The following is a 25,326-nucleotide window of genomic DNA, read 5'->3' on the forward strand; positions in this document are numbered from 1 at the left end:
CCAGGTCCTTTTCTGCAGAGCTGCTGCTTAGCCAGCCAATCCCCAGCCTGTAGCGCTGCATGGGATTCTTCCGTCCTAAGTGCAGGACTTTGCACTTGTCCTTGTTGAACCTCATCAGATTTCTTTTAGCCCAGTCCTCTAATTTGTCTCGGTCTCTCTGGACCCTATCACTACCCTCCAGCATATCTACCTCTCCCCACAGCTTAGTGTCATCTGCGAACTTGCTGAGGGTGCAATCCATCCCGTCATCCAGATCATTAATAAAGATCCAAACTCTGTGGCACTCCGCTTGATACCGGCTGCCAACTAGACATCGAGCTGTTGATTACTACCCGTTGAGCCCAACAATCTAGCCAGCTTTCTGTCCACTTTATAGTCCATTCATCCAATCTATACTTTTTTTAACTTGCTGGCAAGAACTTGGTACAGTGGCTGGTTATATTCACTGTTAAATATGCATCTTATTTCCAGTTTGAATTTTTCTGACTTCAGCAGTTACATCTTGGTATGCCTTTGTCTGCTAGATTAAGGAGTCCTCTATCTTAGAAGTGGCCAAGCTGTGGCTCCGGAGCCACATGTGGCTCTTTAAAAGTTAATATGCGGCTCCTTATATAGGCACCAACTCCGGGACTGGAGCTACAGGCGCCAACTTTGCAATGTGCCAGTGGTGCTCAACCCCTGGCTCTGCCACAGGCCCTGCCCCCACTCCATCCCCTTCCTTGAGCCTGCCATGCCCTCCCTCCTCCCCCTCCCTCCCAGAGCCTCCTGTACGCCACAAAACAACTGATCAGTTGGTGCAGGGAGGGAGGAGGAGGCACTGATTGGTGGCGTTGCCGGTGGGTGCCATGGGGTGGGGGAGGGGATCTGATGGGGGGGGCTGTTGATGTATTACTGTGGTTCTTTGGCAATGTACATTAGTAAATTCTGGCTCCTTCTCAGGCTCAGGTTGGCCACCCCTTCTCTATCTGATAGCTTTTCCCTGTACTTACGTGACATCTTGATCTTCTTTTGGATAAATTATATAGATTAAGCTTGTTTAGTAAAGCAGGTTTTCCAGACCATGAAACCTTCTTGAAGCTCTTCTCTGAACCCTCTCTAATATTTCAGTACCTTTTTTTAAAAAGTGTGAACATCAGAACTGGACACCATATTTCAGTAGTAGTTAAAGAAGTGAGTGAAGGAATTCCACACTCACCCTTTTGACTGGAGAGTCTATGGTTCTTCTAGAGATTGCAGAACCCCAGGCTACTTTATCTCAATAGCCCAGGCATAGTCTTTCTCTTTTATCATAGAATCATAGAACTGGAAGGGACCTCAAGAGATCATCTAGTCCAGTCCCCTGCACTCAAGGCAGGACTAAGTATTATCTATACCATTCCTGACAGGTATTTGTCCAAGCTGCTCTTAAAATCCCCAATGATGGAGATTCCACAATCTCCCTTGGCAATTTATTCCAGTGCTTAACCACTCTGACAGTTGCGAAGTTTTTCCTAATGTCCAATCTAAACCGCCCTTGCTGCAATTTAAGCCCGTTGCTTCTTGTCCTATCCTCAGAGGTTAAGAAGAACAATTTTTCTCCCTCTTCCTTGTAACAACCTTTTACATACTTGAAAAGGGTTATCATGTCCCCACTCAGTCTTCTCTTCTCCAGACTAAACAAACCAAGTTTTTTCAACCTTCCCTCATAGGTGATGTTTTCTAGACCTTTAATCATTTTTGTTGCTCTTCTCTGGACTTTCTTTAATTTGTCCACATCTTTCCTGAAATGTGGTGCCCAGAACTGGACACAGTACTCTAGTTGAGGCCTAATCAGCACAGAGTAGAGCAGAAGAATTACTTCTCGTGTCTGCTTACAACACTCCTGCTAATACATCCCAGAATGATGTTCGCTTTTTTTGCAACAGCATTACACTGTTGACTCTTATTTAGTCTGTGATCCACTATGACCCCCAGATCCGTTTCCACAGTATTCCTTCCTAAGCAGTCATTTCCCATTTTTTATGTGTGCAACTGATTGTTCCTTCCTAAATGGAATACTTTGTATTTGTCCTTATTGAATTTCATCCTATTTACTTCAGACCATTTCTCCAGTTTGTCCAGATCACTTTGAATTTTAATCCTGTCCTAAGCACTTGCAACCACTCCCAGCTTGGTATCGTCTGTGAACTTTATATATGTACTCTCTGTGCCATTATCGCAATCACTGATGAAGATATTGAACAGAAGTGGACTCAGAACTGATCCCCCCCCCCCACTCATTATGTCCTTCCAGCATGACTGTGAACCACTTATAACTACTGTCTGCGAATGATTTTCCAACCAGTTATGCACCCACCTTATAGTGGCTCCATCTAGGTTGTATTTCCCTAGTTTGTTTATGAGAAGGTCATGTGGGCTGTATCAAAAACCTTACTAAAGTTAAGATATACCACATCTACCGCTTCTCTCCTATCCACAAGGCTTGTTAGCTTCTTTGGCAGGGTATGAGGTTGATTTGAATGATTTGTTCTTGACAAATCCATGCTGACTGTTACTTATCACCTCATTCTCTTCTAGATGTTTGCAAATTGATTTCTTAATTATTTGCTCCATTATCTTTCCAGGTACAGAAGTTAAGATGACCGGTCTGTAATTGTCCTTATTTTCCTTTTCCTGTCTTCTGGAACGTGTCTTTCCTGTCTTCCATGACTTTTCAAAGATAATTGCTAATGGCTCAGATATCTCCTCAGTCAGCTGTTTGAGTAGTCTAGGATGCATTTCATCAGGCCCTGATGAACTTTTAATTTGACTTGTAACTTAAATCTTTCTCTTAGACTCTCCCCCCCTCTCCCCCCCCCCCCCCGCTGGTGTAAATTTTCAGTTAGAAACCAAAATTTTTTCTGCCCTATGGTTCCATTTATATTGAAATCTCATTAGTGAGAATGAAGTTTTAGATCATACCTTCCCTCATCCACACACTATCCTCAGTGGATTTTTAAAATGAATCAAAAGGGGTCATCCGAAATCTGTCAATGAACATAATTATATTGTCTGTCTTTAACAAATCTACTTGGAAAATTTAATACAGGTTACTTGTGCTTTTATGCATTTCATATTTAATTATTCTACTTGAAATACAATGACTTTTTGCTGTAAAGTGAAAACTAATTTGCTTTAGGAAATCATATAAAGACTTAATAATTTGAGTGGGTTTGTTACTGAATAGAAGCAATCCTCGAGTAATGTGTAAGATAAACGGTTGCTCTTATTTACTTAACTACTTGCTATACCTATGTGAGAACAGAAGTGAATTATACAGAAGAGGTAGAGGACCCTGTGGATTCTGATGGTAAGTGCTAGTCATGATACACTTCTGTTCTCTGTAGGGAGAGAGTAGGGAAACTCATCTCAACAGTTACTGATTTCAGAACAACGACCTAGACAAATTTATATTCCTGTTTCTGTATATACAGTTCGCTTATATGCAATTGTGGTGGTGGAGTGGGGTTTATGACATTCTGTGAGTTACACCAAAGGATGGTAGTTTATTGATTTTTCCAGCTAGCATTGAAGAGTAAGGCTATTGTTAAAGGGACACTAGTTACATTCTTTTAAAAATTCAATCATTCCCTTCTCTGTTAAAAATTACACCTATGGCCAGGGGTTTTCTAGCTCCTTGGCCATGAAGAACACAGGACTTCTGTCAAAACTGGACAGTGTTGCCACTTAATCATTCCAAGAGGGTGCTATGAAATTCAAGGGGCAGCAGGCTGCTCCTAAGGTGGAACAGTGTTGCATCTGCAGTTGTCCCAGCTCTCACTACCCCAGTAGTGAGACCAGAAATTATCCTGCCTGACCTGTTAACAGATTGTAATATTAATATTTGCCAGTCATTTATGCAGGGCCATGATTCGACACAGTCAGTTGTAAAACTTCCTCCTTGTTTCTTTGTTCAGGTGAAGTATTGGGCTTTGAAAACCTAGTATTCAGCATATTTGAGTTTGTACATGCCTTGTTGGAAAATCACAAATTTAAAAGCACAGTGAAGAAAGCTTTGCCAGAGCTGATATATTACATCATTCTCTACATGCAGATCACAGAGGAGCAGGTAAGTGAACATGTAAAAAGTAAAAGAGGCAAACAGTGGAAGCCTGCTCACATGAGAGATTCAAACTAGCAGATGAAGCACTAGAAAGGATTTGGGTGGGAAGGAGTCATGATTAAGGCTACGGTTTAGTCACGGGTATTTTTAGTAAAAGTCATGGACAGGTTATGGGCAACTTACTAAAAATACCTGAGACTAAATCTTCTCTCCTGGGAGGGGGGCACTCCTGAAGACTGCAGCTGGGGGGAGTGGCCCGGGGTCCCCCTCAGCAGTCCTGGACCACTGCTCCAGGGCAGTGCCAGGGACTGGCTGCCAGAGCAGCGGCTGGCCCAAGGCTTCCCCAGCTGCTGGGGTGGTCCTGGGGTCAGCTGCATCAGCACCGCAAAATTCTTGGCGGTCACGGAAGCCGTGACTTCTGTGAATGATCTGAAGCCTTAGTCATGATAACTGAATAGGTGTCTTCTGTTTATTTCCTATGATTCTTAGTCCTAGAGTTTAAGGCCAGAAGGAACCACCAGGTCATCTTGTCTGACTTCCTGTATATCACTGGCCACCAGCACCACACACTAAACCCAATTGAAATGAGACCAAAGTAAATGAGTCCCACAAGATACTATACTATTGTGTGCCACAGACAGAGAATAGGAGGGACGAAGGTGCCCCAGTGCTAGAGGCCCCCATAATGGCAGGGTAATGATTAAATGAGAGAGAACAGATAATCCTGGCAAGTGACCTATACCCCCACACTGGAGGGGAAGGCAAAAATCCTCACGGTCACTGCCATTCTGAACTGGGGGAAAATTTCTTCCTGACCCCCTATATGGCGATCTGTTAGACCCTGAGACTATGAGCAAGAATCAGCCAGCCAAGCACCCGAGAGAGAGAGAGAGCGACTGCTCATGCAATCTCAGAGCCCTGGCTCACCCCACCTAGTGGCCTGTCTCCCATCATGGCCATCCCTGATGCTTCAGAGAAAGCAGACTTAAAAAACAACAACAAAACCCTCCCAGAATACGCTGTGGGGAAGGGAATCCCTTCCTGACCACTGCTGGTGATTGCGAAGCACTTCTCCCCCTTTCCCTCCGTCACAAACATAAGAACATAAGAGCGATCATACTGGGTTACACCAAAGGTCCATCTAGCCCAGTATCCTGTCTTCCGAAAGTGGCCAGTGCCGGGTGCCCCAGAGGGAACAAAGAGAACAGGTAATCAAGTGATCCATTCCTTGTCGCACATTCCCAGCTTCTGGCAAACAGAGACTACGGACACCATCCCTGCCCATCCTGGCCAATAGCCATTGATGTACCTATCCTCCATGAATTTAACTAGTTCTTTTTTGAACTCTGTTATAGTCTTGGCCTTCACAAGATCCTCTGGCAAGTTCCACAGATTGTGCGTTGTGTGAAAAAATACTTCCTTTTATTTGTTTTAAACCTGCTGCCTATTCATTTCATTGGATAACCCCTAGTTCTTGTGTTTATGGGGAGGAGTAAATAACACTTTCTTATTTACTTTCTCCACAGCAGTCATGATTTTCTAGACCTCTATCATAGAATCATAGAATATCAGGGTTGGAAGGGACCCCAGAAGGTCATCTAGTCCAACCCCCTGCTTGAAGCAGGACCAATTCCCAGTTAAATCATCCCAGCCAGGGCTTTGTCAAGCCTGACCTTAAAAACCTCTAAGGAAGGAGATTCTACCACCTCCCTAGGTAATGCATTCCAGTGTTTCACCACCCTCTTAGTGAAAAAGTTTTTCCTAATATCCAATCTAAACCTCCCCCACTGCAACTATCATATCCCCCCCTTAGTCATCTCTTTTTCAAGCTGAAAAGTCCCAGTCTTTTTAATCTCTCCTCATATGGCAGCTGTTCCATACCCCTAATAATTTTTGTTGCACTTTTCTGAACCTTTTCCAAGTCCAATATATCTTTTTAGAGATGGGGCAACCACATCTGCATGCAGTATTCAAGATGTGGGCGTACCATGGATTTATATAGTGGTAATATATTTTCTGTCGTCTTATCTGTCCCTTTCTTAATGATTCCCAACGTTGTTTGCTTTGTCTGCCGCTGCACATTGAGTGGGTGCTTTCAGAGAACTATCCACAATGACTCCAAGATTTCTTTCTTGAGTGATAACAGCTAATTTAGACCCCATCATTTTATATATATATAGTTGGGATTATGTTTTTCAATGTGCGATACTTTGCATTTATCAACATTGAATTCAATCTGCCATTTTGTTGTCCAGTCACCCAGTTTTGAGAGGTTGCAGTCTGCCTGGGATTTAACTACCTTGAGTAGTTTTGTATCATCTGCAAGTTTTACCACCTCACTGTTTACTCCTTTTTCCAGATCACGTATGAATATGTTAAATAGGAATGGGCCCAGTACAAACCCCTGGGGGACACCGCTGAGTTTTCTCTCCATTCTGAAAACTATTTATTCGTACCCTTTGTTTCCTATCTTCTAACCAGTTACCCATCCATGAGAGAACCTTCCCTCTTATCCCATGACTGTTCACTTTGCTTAAGAGCTGTTGGTGAGGGACCTACATTTCATTTGCCAGAGTTTATGGTCCTTTCTATTTTCCTCATTAGGATTCAACTTCCACTTTTTAAAGGATGCCTTTTTGCCTCTCACTGCTTCTTTTGTTTTGTTTAGCTGTGGTGGCTCTTTTTAGGTTTTCTTACTGTGGATAAGTTGAGGTATACATTTTAATTTGGGGTATACATTTAAGTTGAACCTCTAATATGGGGTCTTTAAAAAAAAGTTTCCATCTCATAAATTTGTCCAGCTCTTGGGCACGTGCTCTCTCTCTCTCACACACACACACACACGCTCACACACAAAGTTAAATAAGTGGTTTACCCCCACGACTCCTATTAAAGGGCTATTCCAGAACTTCATCCTCTGATGGTTAGAAACCTTCTAATTTCCAGCCTGAATTTCTTCATGGCCAGTTTATATCCATTTGTTCTTGTCCTTCAGTTTCAATAGGTCTTCACCCTTCCTGGTGTTTACTCCCTAATGTGTTTATAGAACAATCATATCTCCTCCCAGTCTTCGTTTTGCTAGACTAAACAAGCTCTTTCAATCTCCTCTCTTAAGATAGGCTGTCCATTCTCCTTATAGTATTAGCTCTTCTCTGCACTTGTTCCAGTATAATCTTTCTTGAGCATAGGTGATAAGAATTGTACACAGTATTCCAAATGAGGTCCTACTAGTGCCTTGTACAATGGCATTAATATTTCTCTATCTCTATTGGAAATGCCTCACCTAATAGGTCACAGGATCGTGTTTACCTTTTTCATGGCCACACCAACTGGTGGCTCATAGTCATCCTGTGATTTATCCCTCGCTCCCAGGTCTCTGTTGCTTACACCCGATGAGCCCCAGCTTTTAACAGAAATTCTTATTAGACCCTAAATGCATTACTCTGCACTTGGTACTACTGAATTTTATTCCATTTGTCACTCCCGTATTCAAGGTCATCTAGATGTCACTGAACTATTGTGATTTTTCCCTCTGCTTTTGTTTCAGATAAAAGTCTGGACTGCAAATCCACAGCAATTTGTGGAGGATGAAGATGATGACACTTTCTCCTATACAGTAAGGATTGCTGCGCAGGACTTGTTGCTGGTAAGAAATGTGTTCTGTGTCTGAAGGACCCAAATGGTATTGAATTACAACTTGATTGTTACAAAAATTGCTACTGTAACTTGCATACAGTTTGTACTGGGTAGTTTGAAGTATAACAGCTGCAAAAAGAGTGTTTAAAATGCACCTGTAGAAAGAAACAGTGTGACAGTCGTTATTTCTTTTACCCAGGCTGTAGCTGCTGATTTCCAGAATGAGAGTGCAACTGCTTTGGCTGCAGCAGCTACGAGACACTTGCAGGAAGCTGAGCAGGCTAAAAACAGTGGTGCTGAGCATTGGTAAGGAGGCAGGCAATGTGGGTTACAATGATGATGGAATAAGGGGTGGCCTATCTCACAGCATTAGGAGATAATGCATTCATAATGCAAATGAATTGTAACTTCTTTCTGGTGATGCAACTGGGGTAACACTAAGGTCTTGTGGGTTTTGTGTGTTAGAAGCAAAAATGTAAAAAAACCCGACCCATGTAAAGACATCTACAGGTTACATATAGCAGTCGTGTTCTCTGCTCTCCCGAGACTAAACTAACAGTTGTCAGCACTGAAATTGTACTAATAGTTTTCAGTGAAAAGTTTTTTTTCGGTTACAACAATTCCAGATGAGTTATAAAAATAAATTTGGGTGGACTTCTTCATTGGTTTCATGCTGCTGAATTCAGGTATCCCCTCTTGAATTTTTATTTGTGTGTGGATTTTTCATTATCCCCTCATGAATGTGTCCAATTTTAGAATAGTTTTCAACGGCCCGTATTAGCTGGGGAAAGGGGAAGAAAATACATCTGTCTAATGCAGGGGTCTCAAACACGCGGCCTGTGGGCTGGCTGCAGCCCGCCAAGCTCCCCACCCCCGGAGTTATTTCCTGTGGCCCCAAGCTCCCCTAACCCTCCGTCCCCCTCCCCCGCAGTGCTCCATGTCCCCGCTCCTCTGCCTACCTCCAGGCGCTTCCCCCCACCAAACAGCTGTTTGGCGGCGCTTAGTGGTTTCCAGGGGGGAGGAGTGGGGAGCCATGTGCTTGGGAGGAGGTGGAGAAGAGGCAGGGGCAGGGGCAGGGATTTGGGGAAGGGGTTGGAATAGGGGCAGGGAGGGGGTGGAGTTGGGGTGGGGACTTTGGGGAAGGGGTTGGAATGGGGGTGAGGAAGGGGTGGGAAGGGCAGGGCAGGGGCGGGGCCTCATGGAAGGGGTGGAGTGGGGGTGGGGCTTTTGTATCTTTATATGAAAAGGTGTCAGTGATGCGGCCCTTGGGCCAATGTACTAGTCCTCATGTGACCCTCGTGGTGATTTGAGTTTGAGATCCCTGGTCTAATAGATACCTACTTACTGTCACATAAATATCCTGTGTTGTGTAGATAGTGTTAGCTCAGTGTTGTTTTTAGTGGATATTAGAAAGGGGCAGTAACCACTCCATAATTAAATTTTCAGCTGAATTTCTCTGGAAAGCCTGATATTGCCCTCTCTCGTTCCCCACCCATCCCCACAGCAAAACAATGGCTGTCTCAAAATTGTTAAATAAAGCCTGAGTTTGAGGTAGGTTCACCTTAGTCCAGAAAGTCATTGGCTCTGAGCTTAAAGTAAGCCACCAACTAACTGCTGAAAGCCTAAATGTCATTATTAAAAAAAAAAAAAAAAAAAAGCCAAGAACACCCAAGACTATATTTATAAATAAAAAAAAATTGGTGAAGGGAAAGATAGGTTTATATTTTGAGTTATCACACGGAGATGCCTGATAAGTTCCTCACAGAGAATTCTTCTGATTTTTGCTTTATACTAACATAAGAACAAGTATAGTGTGAGCACTAATGTTGTTTGTTGGATTAATCTTTTAAAGGTGGGTGGAAATGCCCCTGTCCTGCAACCCCCTGGTAGCCTCAGTATCACCATTCTTGCAGACATCCTCAGGTGCTCATTTCTTATGGACTAAAGAGGAAAAGCAGAAGAGGGTGTTTGGGTTGTGTGGGCATGGGGTTCAAAAGAGTGGCTCTTGTGTTTGGGGGATGGGGGGGGACCTAAAATGGCTGTGGAAAAGGGGGACAATGGAGTAAGAGAATATGCGGGTGAGAACATGGAGACAATGAAGAGGTCATAGGCAGTACAGCAGGATATTCTGCCCCTCCTACAGATATTAAGAGGCTTATCAGTGAGCCTTAGGAGAAATAACCTCACTCCCTGCAAACCTTCGAAGGCTCATTGGGGTTCCTCATAACCACCCCCAAAGTCCTAGGAGCCTTATTAGGCTTGGTAGATGCTAATGAGTGACAATAAAATCAGCCCCAATGTTAACACGCTCAGGGTTCATTGGGGAGCAAACTGCCTTAGTGAGGCTTGTTGGCAGTGGTGGTTTGGCTGGCCCCTGAAGAATGCACTAAGGTTTTCAGGAGGTGTGTGCAAAGTCCCACTAGCATCCTAAGGCTCATGCAGTTCAGGAGGCTTTTAATGAGTATCTTTAGGTTAATGGGGTGAGCATGAGCTTTCTATGGCTCACAGTGGGGACTCAATCTTTGTGGGGGGTCCCCTGCTATTCAGAGGGTGGGGGGAGGCCCAGCAAGTCTCCTGAAGCCAGCAGGGGGTGGTTGGCATTGTGAAGGCCACTAAGAGCTTCATAAGGCTCACTGGGAGTTGATTCACTTGCCCTGTCACATATTAGGATTATTTAAAAAACTTAGGCCTGTATTACCCACAGGAGGGTCTGGTTCTGTTCAATATCTTTATCAGTGATTTAGATAATGGCACAGAGAGTGCGCTTATAAAGTTTGTGGACTGCACCAACCTGGGTGGGGTTGCAAGTGCTTTGTAGGATAGGATTAAAATTCATAATGAACAGAACAGACTGGAGAAATGGTCTGAGGGAAATGAAATTCAATAAGGACAAATGCAAAGTACTCCACTAAGGAAGAAACAATCAGTTGTTCTTCGCGTGCTGTCCCCGTGGGTGCTCCACTCCAGGTGATGGTGCTTCCCAATGCCATTGATCTTTGGTATCAGTGCCTGGTCGGGATGCACATGCTCAGCTGCTGTCTCGTGGCATCATTAGGGTCTGCCTGAGTGCGTGCGTTCCGCACCCCCACTCAGTTCCTTCTCAACCATCCTCGGCTGAAGACGGGACTCGGTGCTATTCTCTTCCCTGATCACAGAAGGAAATAAATAACAAGAAATAGAAATAGTTAGCTAGACATATCCCAGTTCTCTCCCTTTCTTTAGAATAGTTCATTAGTTTAAAAAACAAAAACAAAAGCCTTTTATCTCACGTTCATCTCCCATTGAGACTTCCCCCTGGGTAATCATACTTCCATCATGCCGGGGTCCCCGGGCTTTAAGAAATGTGGGGCTCCTGCAAAGAACCTATGCTGTGGTCTGATGGGCACTCACTCTGTGTGAAATGCTTCGGCAAGACACACGTCCTTTCCAAGTGTCTCCACTGTACCAACCTGAAAACCGGGGCTCGTCATGAAAGGGACTTGCAACTAAAAATGCTTCTGTTGGAGAAGGCTCTGCAGCTGCCTATGGAGACGGGCAGTAAACCCTCTCCCTCATGCTCCCCTGCTAGGTCGGAACTGACCGGGAGTGCGGCTTCACCCTCTCAGGCAAAGAGGCAGGAAGTCCAAATGTCTCCGCGCAGAGACCTTCAAAAGGGGAAAGGGTCTCCTGTGAGATCTTTACCCTCTGTGCTGACAGCACCAAGAGCAGGTGCCTCCGACTGCCCCAGCACCTCAGCCATGGCTCACGCGGGGTGCAGAAACAGGCATCCGACTTCCCACAGCGGGAAGCTTTCCTCCACCCGATGCCGTGGCCTGCGCAATGGCAGGCTCCTCCCCAGTGGACTTTTTGAACTTCCTGGGCATTCCACCAAAGCTGGGGGTCCCCAGTTCTGGAGGTCAGCGTCGGTGGCTTCAGTATCCCACGTGCCTCCTCCACCCTCCTCAGCGCAGGTCCAGTCACCGTACCGGAAGACCCAGCGCCACACAATCCCATCGGTGTTGAGGGTCAGGAACAAGCGCTGGTCCCAGATAGAGCCTTGTCCTGATCTTCACCAGACGAGGCAGTGGCTGGAGCCTCCCCCCTCCTGCACTAGGGGACAATAGGGTCCTCCATCAGCTCCTGAACAGGGTGACCCAGAACCTGGGGATCCAGGTTGAGGAGGTTGCTGAGACATCGGATCCCATGGTGAACATTCTGGCACCCTCTGGCCCCTCTCGGGTTGCCCTCCCGCTCATAAAAACTATACAGGAGACCACCAAGACACTGTGGCTGGCCCCTGCCACCGACAGCGAAGAGAACCTAGAGAAAGTATTTCATTTCATTTTAGGGATTCGAACTTCTTATACACCACACCACCCTCACCCACCCCCACCCACCAGTGGATTCCCTAGTAGTAACAGTGATGAACAAGCAGGAGCGCCAAGCACACCAGGGCCCATCACCCAGAAACTGTGATGCAAAAAAGCTGTACGTCTTTGGGAGAAAAATTTACTGGGGGGCTTCATGCTCCATCTACACAGCGGAGGCACTTTAAGCTGCAGCCCCGCCTCAATTCTATCATCTGCAGTAGGCAGGACTTCTCTAGGAGGCATAACAGAAATAATAGAAGGAGGGCTCAGGGCTCTAGGCAAGTGCAACAGTCCTCAGGTCAAAAGCAGACCTTTGGAAGGTGCGCCCAAGGGTGATGCACCAGTCCAAACTCTGGACCCATCCATTCCTACCTTCCTGTGCTGACTATCCCATTTTTCCCTGCGTGGGCCTGAATTACATCAGCTCTCTGGCTGATCTGCACAGTAGAAAGGGTATACTCTCTCCATCTCCCTCCCTCCCTTCCACCTTTCTTCATTGTCCCTCTTCAGGGACCCCTATCATGAGCAGCTTCCCATGTAGGAGGTGCACATGCTCCTAAGTGTGGGGGCAGCAGAAGAGGTCCCTCAGGAGTTGAAGGGCAGGGGATTTTTATTCCCGGTATTTCTGAATATCGAAAGCCAAAGGTGGCCTCGGGCCCATCCTAGACCTGCGAGACCTCAACAAGTTCATACATAAACTGAAGTTTCGCATGGTCTCTTTGGCCTCCATTATCCCCGGGGGACCATTATACCGCCCTCGACTTGAAGGAAACTTACTTTCATATTTCAATAATGCTGTCCCACAGAAGGTACCTCAGGTTTGTGGTGAACCGCAATCACTATCAGTTCACAGTCCTTCCTTCTGTCTTGTCAGCGGTACCTCGAGCATTTACCAAGTGCATGGCAGTTGTAGCTGCTTTCTTGCGCAAGCGCCAGGTGCAGGTGTTCCCATACCTCGACGACTGGCTGGTCGATGGCTGCTCCAAAGTGCAAGTGGAGGCGCATGTGAGTCTCATAAGAGAAACTTTCGAAGACCTGGGCCTTCTATCGAATGTACAGACATCAACCCTGTCCCCTATTCAATGGATAGAGTTCATAGGTACAGTGTTGGACTCAACACAGGCAAGAGTATATCTCCCAGAGTCTCATTTCCATACCCCGTGCAACATCGTACAAGGTTTCAGACAATTCCTTATCACTACAGCAAGGAATTGCCTAAAGCTCCTTGGCCACATGGCACTTGTACCTATGTAGTACATGTGACACTATGCCCCATATTCTTCATAGAAATATTGTAGTATGTTTATAGCATACCTAAGATTATTTTATGCAAAGTGGGTCTTGTGAGATATCCTTGGAAAGGTTATGATTTCCTGAATATGATTATCCTATTTGTATGCATGTATTATTTTTGTATCTAAAGTTAGGAATATTGACTATATATCTGTACTACAAAAGTGTTTGCACCTGGGGAATGGCCATCAGACAGAATGCAATCAGTCTGAATGTGCCATTAGGAAAAACAATAGGTCTTTGAACATGGTAATCTCCCACCATCCTGGGATGCTACAAATGGCCTCTGACTCATGGCTGCTTTGACACTGCAGAGTCGTGATCAAAGTCACATGGTACTGGACTGGATAATAGAATACCAGTATTTTTCCACTGAGGGGGGTGGGGGAACCACATTGGAAAATGAAGGGTTTCTGCCATACGTAAAACCCATTTAAGGCTGGGGAGTGACTTAATCAAGGTCGCTCTTCACTGAATTTTTGCCCAGGATGACTGCTGGTAACATCCAAGAAACAAAGGAGAAGGGGGGAAGGGGAAAGAGCTGAGCCCAGGCTGGGAAGGTGTCTGGCCTGTGAAAGAAATACCTGGAGTTTTCAGCTGCAAGCAAGAGCAGCTTGCCTTCAGGAAACTCTGCAATCTCTCTAAAACAACATTTAGGGTGAGAAATTGCTTCTTGTAACCCGTTTCTTTACTATTAAGCTTAGCTTGCGTGTTTGTTTCATTTGCTGGGTAATCTGCTTTGATCTGTTTGCTAACCCTTATCACTTAATCTATCTTGTGTAGTTAATAAACTTACTTTTGTTTATTCTGAAACCAGTTTGTGGAATTCGTAACTGGGGGGCAAAAAGCTGTGCACGTCTTCCTCCACATTGTGGGAGAGCGAATTTTATTTACTTACACTGTACAGTTCTCTGCAGCGCAAGACCATACAATTTTGGGTTTACGCTCCAAAGGGGGTGTGCACTTAAGTGCTGGGCAATTCCCTACCTGATTCTTCCCATGCAGAGCTCATGTCAGTGTCTGTGTCTTTCTGAAGCTAGGTGTGTCCCTACCTGTGTGTGTGCTGGAGGAGGCTCTCCAACGTTCAGAATGAGTTTGTGGACTGTCTCAGCAGGTCCTTCCACAGCCGTGAGTGGTTCATCCGCTTGGATGTTGTGAACACCATCTTCCAACAGTGGGGAATTCCTCAGATAGACTTGTTCACCACGCAACATAACAGGAAGTGCCTGCAGTTCTGCAGCTTCCTGAATCACAGCACGGGCTCCATCACGGATACATTCCCTCTTCCTTGGAAAGAGCACCACCTGTACGCATTTCCACCCTTACCACTTCTTCACAGGGTGCTACTCAAAGTTTGAAGGGACGAAGCCGTGGTGCTATTGATAGCTTCAGCCTGGCCTTGTCAGCACTGGTACACGTCTCTCCTGGAAACGTCAGGGGAAAACCCGATCACCTAATTGCTGCTCCAAGACCTGATAACTCAGGATCACTGCCGCCTCCAGCACTCTAATCTCGAATCTCTTCACCTCACGGCGTGGAAGCCCCATGACTAAACCCAATGGAGCTGACTTGTTTGGGCCCAGTTAGGGAAGTCCTCCTTAGTAGTAGGAAACAGTCCACTAGGACTACCTACCTAGGCAAATGGAAAAGATTCACGGTTTGGTCTTCGCAATATCTCCCATTTTCTGCACTCTCGTCAATATCCGTGATATTGGACTACTTCCTGCACCTAAAGCAGCAAGAGCTTTCTTTGTTGTCAATAAAGGTCCACGTGGCTGCCATTCCCTCCTTCCATCCAGGAATGGGAGGCTGGTCGGTGTTTGCCAATCCGATAGTTGGTCGTGTTCTTAAAGATCTTGACAGGCTATACCCTGATGTACAACAGCTGATCCCAGCCTGGGATCTTAACCTGGTTGTTTCCAGACTAATGGGGCCACCCTTTGAACCACTTGCAACATGTTTTCTGTGCTTTCTCTCCTATAAAGTGGCATTCCTGTTAGCAATAACTTCTGCCAGGAGGGTGTCTGAGCTTAAGTCCCTAACATCTGAGCCTCCGTACACTGTGTTCTATAAGGACAAGGTTCAGCTTTGGTCGCATCCGGCCTTCCTCCCTAAAGTTGTCTCCCAGTTTCCTGTTAATCAGGATATTTTTCTTCCAGTGTTCTACCCCAAGTTCTACACAAAGTAGCAGGGAGGAAAAACGTCATTTGTTGGACATTTGCCTGGCGTTAGCCTTCTATATCAAACCGACAAAGCCATTTCAAAAATCTGTTCAGCTGTTCATCGCGGTAGAAAACAGTTTGAAGGGGCTTCCAGTCTCCTCCCAAAAAATCTCATCACGGATTACTTCCTGTATCCGGGCATGCTACGATCTGGCAAAAATACCTGCCCATGCGTTGACAGTGCACTCCACAAGGGCACAGGTGTTGTCAGCGATGTTCCTGGCCCAGGTTCCAACCCGAGAAATCTGCAGGGCTGTGACATGGGCCTCAGTCCACACCTTTACCTCGCATTACGCCATTACTCAGCAGGCTAGAGATGATGCAGCCTTTGGCAGAGCATTGCTGTAATCAGCGAACCTTTGAGCTCTGATCCTGCCTCCAAATTTCGGCTTGGTAATCACCTAAATGGAATCAAAATGAGTAATCACTCGAAGAAAAAACAGTTACTTACCTTTTGTAACTGTTCTTCGAGATGTGTTGCTCATGTCCATTCCAATACACACCCACCTACCCCTCCGTCAGATCATGGCTGGCAAGAAGGAACTGAAGTGGCGGTGGGTTGGTGCCATATTCGGTGCCATAGAGGCACAACTCCAGGAGGTGTCTGAATCAGCCCAATGGGTACTGCTAGGGGAAAAACCTTCCAGCTGCCATGCACATGGCACGAGCACACCTAATTGGAATGGACATGAGCAACACATCTGGAAGAACAAGTTATGAGAGGTAGGTAACTTTTTTTGCACGCATTCAAAATGGGAAATGACGGCTTAGGAAGGAGTACTGCAGAAAGGGATCCTGGGGGTCATAGTGGATCACAAGCTAAATATGAGTCAATAGTGTAATGCAGTTGCAAAAAAAAAAAAAAAAAGTAACATCATTCTGGGATGTATTAGTAGGAGTGTTGTAAGCAAGACACGAGAAGTAATTCTCCCGCTCTGCCCCGTGCTGATTAGGCCTCAGCTGGAGTATGGTGTCCAATTCTGGGCGCCACATTTCAGGAATGATGTGGACAAATTGAAAAAAGTCTGGAGAAGAGCAACAAAAATTATTAAAGATCTAGAAAACATGACCTAAGTGGGAAGATTGAAAAAAAAAAATTGGGTTTGTTTAGTGTGGAGAAGAAAAGACTGAGTGGGGACGTAAGTTTTTCAACTATATAAAAGGTTGTTACAAGGAGGAGGGAGAAAACATGTTCTCCTTAACCTCTAAGGATCATACAAGAAGCAATGGGCTTAAATTGCAGCAAGGTCGATTTAGGCTGGACATTAGGAAAAACGTCCTATTATCACGATGGTTTAGCACTGGCGTAAATTGCCTAGGGAAGTTGTAGAATCTCTGTCATTGAAGATTTTTAAGAGCAGGTTAGACAAACACTTGTCAGGGATAGTCTGTATAATACTTAGCCCTGCCATGAATGCAGGGGATTGGACTAAATGACTACTTGAGATCCCTCTAGTCCTACGATTCTGACTGGGAAGTCAGATGAGATGAACAGGCCTTATAATCTATGAATGAAATTTCCATACTAAATTTTGTTTAATAATAATTTAGTTACAAGGATAGCTCTGTAACTTAATGTTAAAATTCTGTACAGAAATTCTGTAGCTAGCAAAAAAAGGACATAGTTAAGGTTAAACTTACAAGACAACTTCCTATCTTAAGCATAATTTATGGCTAAAATGTGATCATATGCCATGTCAACAGTAAATCTATTGGTGGGTCGATTAGTTTGTTAGCATGTTAGTCCCATATCAGTTTAAGTTTTGTGATTGGTCTATAGAACTTTTATAATGGAAAAGATATTCTAGGTCAGAAGTTCAAGATCTAAGTGGGACTAGGGTAAAGTGGGTCAGATTTTTGTTTGGAGAGGAGTGAGATGATGGAAGGCGCTTAGGATCAAAAAACCTTGATGGTACTTTCATCATTTTGTCTCTGTCTGTGTGTGTGTGTCTGTGTGTGGTTTTTATATGTATTCAGAATGAATGTGAGAAAACTAATGGTATCTGAATTCTTTTGTAGGTGGAAGATACATGAAGCCTGTATGCTGGCACTGGGCTCCGTGAAATCTGTTATCACAGACAGTGTGAAGAATGGTAGAATCCATTTCGATATGCATGGATTCCTGACAAATGTTGTTCTTGCAGATCTCAATCTGTCAGGTATGTCAGCAAAAATTCTTTGAGTAGTGGTAATGGCTGCGCATCTGGTAGCCCAGAACCATTGAAAAGCATTTCCAAATATAGGTGTTCAGTGTATGTAGAGGAACTGATATGGTTGATAAGGTGGAATACTGTTGCACAGAAATATTTGGGGGAAACTGCACAGGTAGAGGGGCATCGTATTTGCATGCCCTGCCACATTTCACACACAATGTAAACTTGCTTAATCTAAGCCAGTCTACTTTCAGTTGAAACTTCTTGTGTAGGTGGATGGCTCTGAACTTGTAGGATCCTCTGAGGGTGGAAGGGATACTATCTTGGGGAGCTCTCCAGGAGTTAGAAAAGTCAGTAGCATCCTTTGAATACTTTAAAATAATCCCAGGAGGTCTGTAACATCTAGTTTTAAATTAATCTGTTTTGGTCTCCATTCAAACCAATAATAATAATAGCTGATTATGTACTATGCAGGGGATCTCCTCACTTTCCCATCTTAACTTTCCCAGGGAGGCGTAAAGAATTGTTAAAATGGACTGCCAGTGATTCATGTTTAAGAAAACAGGTCAATCTGTAATTTTGACCTACTTGGTTTGAAGTGTGTGTTGTGTTAAATATGCCAGGCTCTTATAGGAGAAGTGAGCAGTTTGAGAGACTAGATAAGCAATAGTGTTGATTTCACTGTGGCGGGGTGTACCAACCCCACATTGGGTCAGTGGGATGGATCAATTACTTGAGCCCAGAAGGCCATGCCCCCTTTCCCCTGCTGTGCATGCTCCAGATGGAAGAGCCAGATAAAAGAAGGCAGCCCAGCTCAGTCAGGGCTGACTGTGGAGGAGAAAGGACGTGTACTGCAGGTTCCTGCAGAGGTGCCTGCGACACTCCAGGTGGTAGAGCCTGAGGACCCGAATTGTGCTGCAGGTGACTTGCTGACTGTGAAGACTGACGGAGAAGCCAAGCTGCTGCCACCTGAGGAGATGCCCAGGACACAACTTGTGTTAGGAAGTGACCCAGGGAAGGTAGTAGAAGCCGATGCCTGAACACCTAGGTGGGAGTTCTCTGGCTTCATAGGGACCTGGGTGAAGAGGGCAGGGCCGGGTTTCCTTACTAGCCCCATAGGCCACCAGGCGTGACTGCTTGTCTGCTCGTCTGCTCTACGTCCCAGCCCAGAAGCGTAGGGGTTATAGACTGGTTGTTTTGCCCGGCCAAGGGGCCATAGACTGATAGCTGTTTTGCTCTGCCCAGGGGGCCAATTCCCCCAATTGCTACCTACCCACCCCAGCCAGGAGGCTTAGGGGCCATAGACTGTTTGTTGGTTTTGCCCCACTAGTGGATACAGACTGATCATAGTTCTGTCTTGTCGAAGGGGGCCAGGACTCCAGTTCTGGGCGTCAGTCCCAGCCCGGAGGCTCAGGGGCCACAGACTGTTTGTTTACGTGGCTCTGCCAGGGGACCAGAGCACACCTTGCTGCAACTCTCTGTATTAGCAAGAAAACCTGACAACAGTGTGATGGGGTGTACCAACCCTGTACTGGGCCAATGGGGGTGGCCCAGCTCGGTACCCAGAGCCCCCATCACATTCACATTTAAGTTTTCTCTGCACTGAAGCAATTTACTAAAACAGTACTACCAGTTCTGGCTCTGGTTTTGCAGGGTGGGGAACCATTTTTGCTGTTGTCCGTTAGTTCTGGGCGTAGACATGGCTTTAGATGCCCAGAGTAGTGGATGGAGACAGACTCTTAGTTATGACTTTCTGCTTTCAAGTTCAATTTGGTTTAATTCAGCAACAAAGTCTGAAACTCCCTGCCAGCTACTGTAGTGTTTCTAACGGTTTTTATCCTTGTTTCTTTTCCAGAAACGTTTCTTTGCCAATCAGTTTTTCCCTTTTTGGATTGGATAATATTGGATTTTTTTGTTTTCTAACAAAACAATACAATTCATGCTCTTTACATCCCTCTTTAATCAACTTGACTCTGCGGAGATCCTATCTACTTCCAGGGCTACTGCAGGAAGGGAAGCAGTTGTGATCCAGGTGTTACCCAGGGTCTTAAGAATCCACTGCAGTGGTAACTAAATTGTTTTATTCCTGCCACTGCCTGGAATGAATCAATGGGAACAAAGCAATTCCGTCTGATAAAAGATTAATGCAAGTCAGCGTGTTCTATCTAAAACTGCAGTTTATTAGATTTAAGCACACACAGACATAAGCAATATTTTCCTAAAATCTGGAATAGTATTTTGTAATTAACAGCGGGTTTGCAGTGGCCAGTTGCTCACCTGCTGGGGAGAAAAGGTGTCAGGAAAAACATCTCTCAAGATGGTTTCAGAGGACTGCTTCAAAATACACTCTATTAGCTAGTCTTTTATAACTAACTTCTGCAAAACACATAGGTCATAATGACCCCTACTAAATCATCACTTTTCCTAACTTTCAATAAACTACTTATCAACAAACATTCCTAACAATCTTAATTATAGTACTTCTATATCAGAGGTCCTCAAATTCAAGGTTCTTGTCACCCAAGGTTTTCAGTCTGTTGACTTTTTTCTTTCCCCTCCTCCCATTCTGATTAGCAGAAACTGACAGCTACTTTTGACCTTGCCTCTAAAATCCTGCTTTCAAATTAACCCTATACTATGTGGTGTTGTATTTTAATAATTCATGGAGGCTGAATGCTCATAATATGGTTACAATTAGCTTGATCACAGTCTGGGTGGGGTACACACACCGCTCAAATCTGGGGCAACACAGAAAGGGAGAATTCCTGGTCTTTGTGGGCCTCCAATAGCTCTGGACTCCCTGGGGTGCATTCTTTAAGAATTTTTTAGAGAAATTTTGCTTTTCAAATAGTCTGATTTAGAACATCAGTCACGCTGGGAAGGGAAACTTGTGTGGGGCTGTGGTTAGGAAGAATTCTTCCCTTCCATGCAGATCACATTTTAAGTGTGCTGCTCTTCTGAAAAGTGACTTTTCCCTTTTTACCCTGCTGATCTGTTCCCTGTGAGCATTCAGAGTTTGATCTGCTGACTTTGTGCTCCTGTTCAGCATGAAGCAACCTGCCTTATTTACAGACTAGTTGCAGTGCACAAGGCCCTGTGGCCTCTTCATTCCTTAATATCCAAGGCTATAGAGGGGTCTGTGATTCCATGTCCTTGTCTTCTTTGCTGCCTGCAAATGTCTAACTATCTTATTGTCTTGACTGCTATAGAATCTTTTTTACCATATTTCACAAGTTAGCAATCAAGAAAACGCAAACAAAAAAATCCAAACAAAAACCTTGGGATGACCTGCAGTTTTTAAATTGTGTTGAGTTTTGCTGGCAAGTGCAGCAGGAAACCCAGAGCACAGGCTCCTTCCCTCCGATCCTTGACACCTGGCTTCCACAGGACATTGCCTGTGTCACCCGCCATCACTAAGATCGGTTTGATCAGAATGATGCTGAGATTCAGGGCCTTGCTATATATGGTCCTCACTTCCCAAAAGGTTCACCAGTTCCTAATAAACTTAAACCTCTCCTCCTTACACCATTGTCTCATCCACAGATTGAGTCCCTGCCTTTCTGGCATTGTGCATAGAATTGGAAACATTTCAGACAGTTCTATCACGGAGGTCCTTTAATCTCTTATCTAGTAGCCTAAATTTGCCTTCAGGACCTTTCCCCTAGCTTTTCTTCTGTCATTAGTACTTGCATATACCATGACCACCATTCCTCCCTAGCACTCTGCACATAAGTTAGTCTAGATGTCTCCTGAGATCTGCAACCTTTGTGCCCAGCTGGCAATTTGCTATGTGGTTCTTTCAATCATCAGGTGCTTGGGGAGTCTGCTCAGATGTCCACTATCCTTTGATAAAGTGGCTAGCTAATTAATGAGCTTGCCTTGTTCAAGAGAATATCTTGAGCAGTGAAAGATAATACCTCACTGGGCTTCAAGGCCAGAGGAAATTGGCTGGAGTCTCCCTGGGTATAATTCATGAGTGGCTTAGAGACCATTCATGCAACTCAGCTGCGTATCTCTCTCCACCTGTTGATCGATGAGTGATCACAGCAACCTGATAGCTGGAGGAGTTTGCTGCTTGTCACTAGCATAGCATTGTGAGAGACAGCCCAAGGCTTGGGCTATACTGTCGGGGGGGGCGGGGGGCGGGTTTCGAACTAAGATATGCAACTTTATCTTAGTTCGACTTACCTGGCCATCCTCATGGCGGTGAGTCAACTGCGGCGGCTCCCCCATCGACTCCACTTACTCCTCCTGCCAAGGTGGAGTACAGGCTTTGATTCGGGGATTGATTTATTGCGTCTAGATGAGACATGATAAATCGAGCCCCGATAGATTGATCACTACCCTCCAATCCAGTGGGTGGTGAAGCCGTACCCTTAGATGAAGAGTTTAAGGGGACTCAGCGGTCCCACAGTCTAGGTTGTGCCCCAGTGGTACATTACACCCCCATTAATACTAGCCCATGTGTGTTAACTAATCTTGTTACCAGCTTGCAGAATGACTGATCAACTTCCTCATCCTGATTTGGTGTCTATAATAGACCCCCACCCTAACATCACTACTGTTCTTTTCCCTTTCTAGCCTCACTCAGAGACTGTCAGTAGGTCTGTTGCTCACTTCCCTTTGGACCTTGGACCAAGTGTACACATTCCTGACATATATTTCCAATAATAGAATCCCCCATTAGAATTACCTTGCTCTTTCTAGTAACTGGAGTTTCTTCCCCCGGGAGGGTATCCTCAGTGCAAGAGGATACAATGACATCATCTGGAAGGAGGGTTCCAACTATGGGATTGTTTCCCTCCACTCCAGCTTGATGTTCTCCTTCCTTGAAACTTTCATTATCCTTAACAGCTGTCGGACTGGGGGTGGGACCGCTCTATTGTGTCTCTGAAAGTCTCCTCTATGTACATCTGTCTCCTTCCATAAATATGATAAACTTGATAGTCTCCACTCTGCTGTTTGGTTTTCTGCTTGCATTAGTTTTATCGTTGCAGTTGTAGCGGGGTGTGTGTGTGTTTGTTTTATTCGCCTAGTCCATCCGCAAGCCAGAGCTTCCTTCCACCAGCACTGACAATAACACTGATAGAAACAGATCCCACAGTATGAATATTTTTGTGATAATCCTCATCTATGTCAGAGCTTCATCTAGAACGTAGTGACTGCCAACCCATCAGCATTTAGTCCTCCCCAAATCTGCTAACTCAGGAGAATGGTTGGATTAGACATCCCAACCTAAATTCCCTCACAGCCCTCAGCCCTACCTCTGCTACACATCGCCTCCATATTGGTGCACATAACAAAATTCATTCCACACATGGATGTAATAAATTAGAGGGAACATTGATCCCAACCTGGACTCTCCATCTCACAACTTGGTATTTAAATGGCCAGCAAGTCTACAGCATTTGTGATTGGAGGCCATTCAAAATATTCTTAATGACAGCAGGAAGAATTTTACCAGAAAATGTTTTCTGGCCAAACGGAGGTTTTTCTGTACCTGGGCAGAACAGAACCAGTTATCAGGGCTAGTAGATATCTCTGTAATTTTAGACTACCTCCTCACACTCAAGATATCAGGTCTTTCTGTTAGCTCACTTCAGGTCCACCTAGAAGCAATCAGTGCATTCCACCTCCAGTAGTATTCTATTTTTACTTTCTCTGTCACAAACACATTCCTAAACTGTCTGACTAGGACTGACCAGTAGTGAAGCCAACGCTGAAGTGGGATCTCAATATCATACTTTCAGCCCTTTCCAGGCCACCTTTTGAACTGTTGGCCACAGTTCAATGTCACAACTTTCTATGATGGTCACCTTCCTGGTTACTGTTATGTAGGCCTTGGAGGGTGGTGGGTGAGCTGGGGGCCCTCATGGTTGACGCACCATACATTACATTTCATAAGAGAAGATATCCTTTGCCTCCACCTGAAATTCATCTGGAAGGTAATTTCCAAGTTCCACATAAACCAATCAGTTTTCTTACTGGTATTTTTCAGGAAGCCTCTTCCCTTCAGTGAGGGGAGGGGACTTCATAGAACCATAACATTAGAAGAGACAGCACGGGTTCTCTAGTCTAATCTGCTGCCAATGTGCAGGATTTATTATGTCTAAATCATCCAAGACAGATGGCTATCCAGCCTCTTTTTGAAAACCTCCAGTAAAGGAGATTCCACAACTTTCCTAGGCAGTTTGTTCCATTATCCTACTGCTCTTACAGTTAGGAAGTTTTCCCTGAGATTTAATCTATATCTGCTATGCTGTAGTTTGAATTTATTGCCTCTTGTCCTCTGTGGCAAGAGGGAACAATTTTCTCCATCTTTTTTATGGCAGCCTTTCAGGTATTTGAAGACCATTATCATATCCCCCTTTAATCTCCTCTTTTCCAGATTAAACTTACCCATTTCTTTCAGCCTTCGCTCATATGGCTTGCGTTCCGTCCCTTTAGATCCTCTGTGTCGCTCTCCTCTGGATCATATACATTGGTGACCAAAATTGGACACAGTCCTCCAGCTGAGGCCTAACCAGCGCTGAGTAGAGTGGTACTGTCATCTCCTGTGACTTGCATGCTATGCCTCTGTTAATGCAACCTAAAATTACATTTGCTTTTTTTAAACAGCATTGCATTGTTGATTTATGCTGAGGTTGTGATCCATCAAAACTCTCAGATCCTTCTCAGCAGTGCTGCTGTCAAGCCAGTTTTCCTCCATTCTGTATTTGTGCATTTGGTTTTTCTTTCCTAAGTGTAGGACCATACATTTTGTCTTTTTTGAATTTCATTTTGTTGTCTGTAGCCCAGTTCTCCAATATATCAAGAGATCCCTTTGAATTTTAGTTCTGTCCTTCAAAGTGTTTGCAAACCACCAACCCCCACCCCCGCTTTGTGTCATCTGCAGATTTGATCAGTATGCTCTCTATTCCTACATCCAGGTCATTAATAAAGATGTTAAACATCACCAGACCCAGAAAGATCCCTGTGGAACCCCACTTGAGACCTACTTCCATTCTTTGTATGCAGTTGTTTAACCAATTACGTATCCACATAATAATAGTTCCACCAAGCCCACGTTTCTCCAGCTTATTTATGAGACTGTAATGTGGGACGGTGTCAAAAGCATTGCTAAAGTCCAGGTATATTATGTTTCACTGCGTTTCCCCCTATCCAGTTACTTTGTCAAAGAAGGAAATCAAGCTGGTTTGGCGTGATTCCATGCTGGCTGCTAGTGATCACTTCATCCTCCAGATATTTGCAAATTGAATGTTTTATAAATTGCTCTAGTAGCTTCCCAGGTATTGAAGTCAGACTGACTTGCCTTTAGTTCCCTGGCTCTTCCTTTTACCCATTTTTAAAGATGGACACCATGTTAGCCCTTCGGTCTTCCAGGACCTCTCCTGTCATCCATTAGTTGGCAAATATTATCGCCAGTGGCTCCAAGATTTCTTCAGCTAATTCCTTCAGTACCCTCATGGTGAATAGCATTCGGCCCCACTGATTTGAATTCATTCAAATTGGTCAGAAGATCTGATGTGTTCTTTACTTATCCCAATCTGCATCTCTTCCCCTTTATTGTCTATGATGTCTTAGCTAGTCAT

The 25,326-nt window shown here is 44.8% G+C and overlaps 1 protein-coding gene across 6 annotated transcripts in view; it reads left to right on the plus strand.

Annotated features, from left to right (window-relative positions):
• IPO9 (importin 9) overlaps positions 1-25,326 on the plus strand; it is a 204,263-nt gene that overhangs the window by 92,090 nt on the left and 86,847 nt on the right. For all 6 annotated transcript variants that reach the window (XM_073320215.1, XM_073320210.1, XM_073320212.1 and 3 more), the window contains 5 exons: positions 3,270-3,328; positions 3,936-4,087; positions 7,629-7,727; positions 7,917-8,023; positions 17,601-17,740. In XM_073320215.1, coding sequence (XP_073176316.1) covers positions 3,270-3,328; positions 3,936-4,087; positions 7,629-7,727; positions 7,917-8,023; positions 17,601-17,740 — 557 coding nt within the window. The remainder of the gene's footprint in view (positions 1-3,269; positions 3,329-3,935; positions 4,088-7,628; positions 7,728-7,916; positions 8,024-17,600; positions 17,741-25,326) is intronic.

This window comes from Lepidochelys kempii, chromosome 21, assembly GCF_965140265.1.
Source record: "Lepidochelys kempii isolate rLepKem1 chromosome 21, rLepKem1.hap2, whole genome shotgun sequence".
Lineage (NCBI taxonomy): Eukaryota > Metazoa > Chordata > Testudines > Cheloniidae > Lepidochelys > Lepidochelys kempii.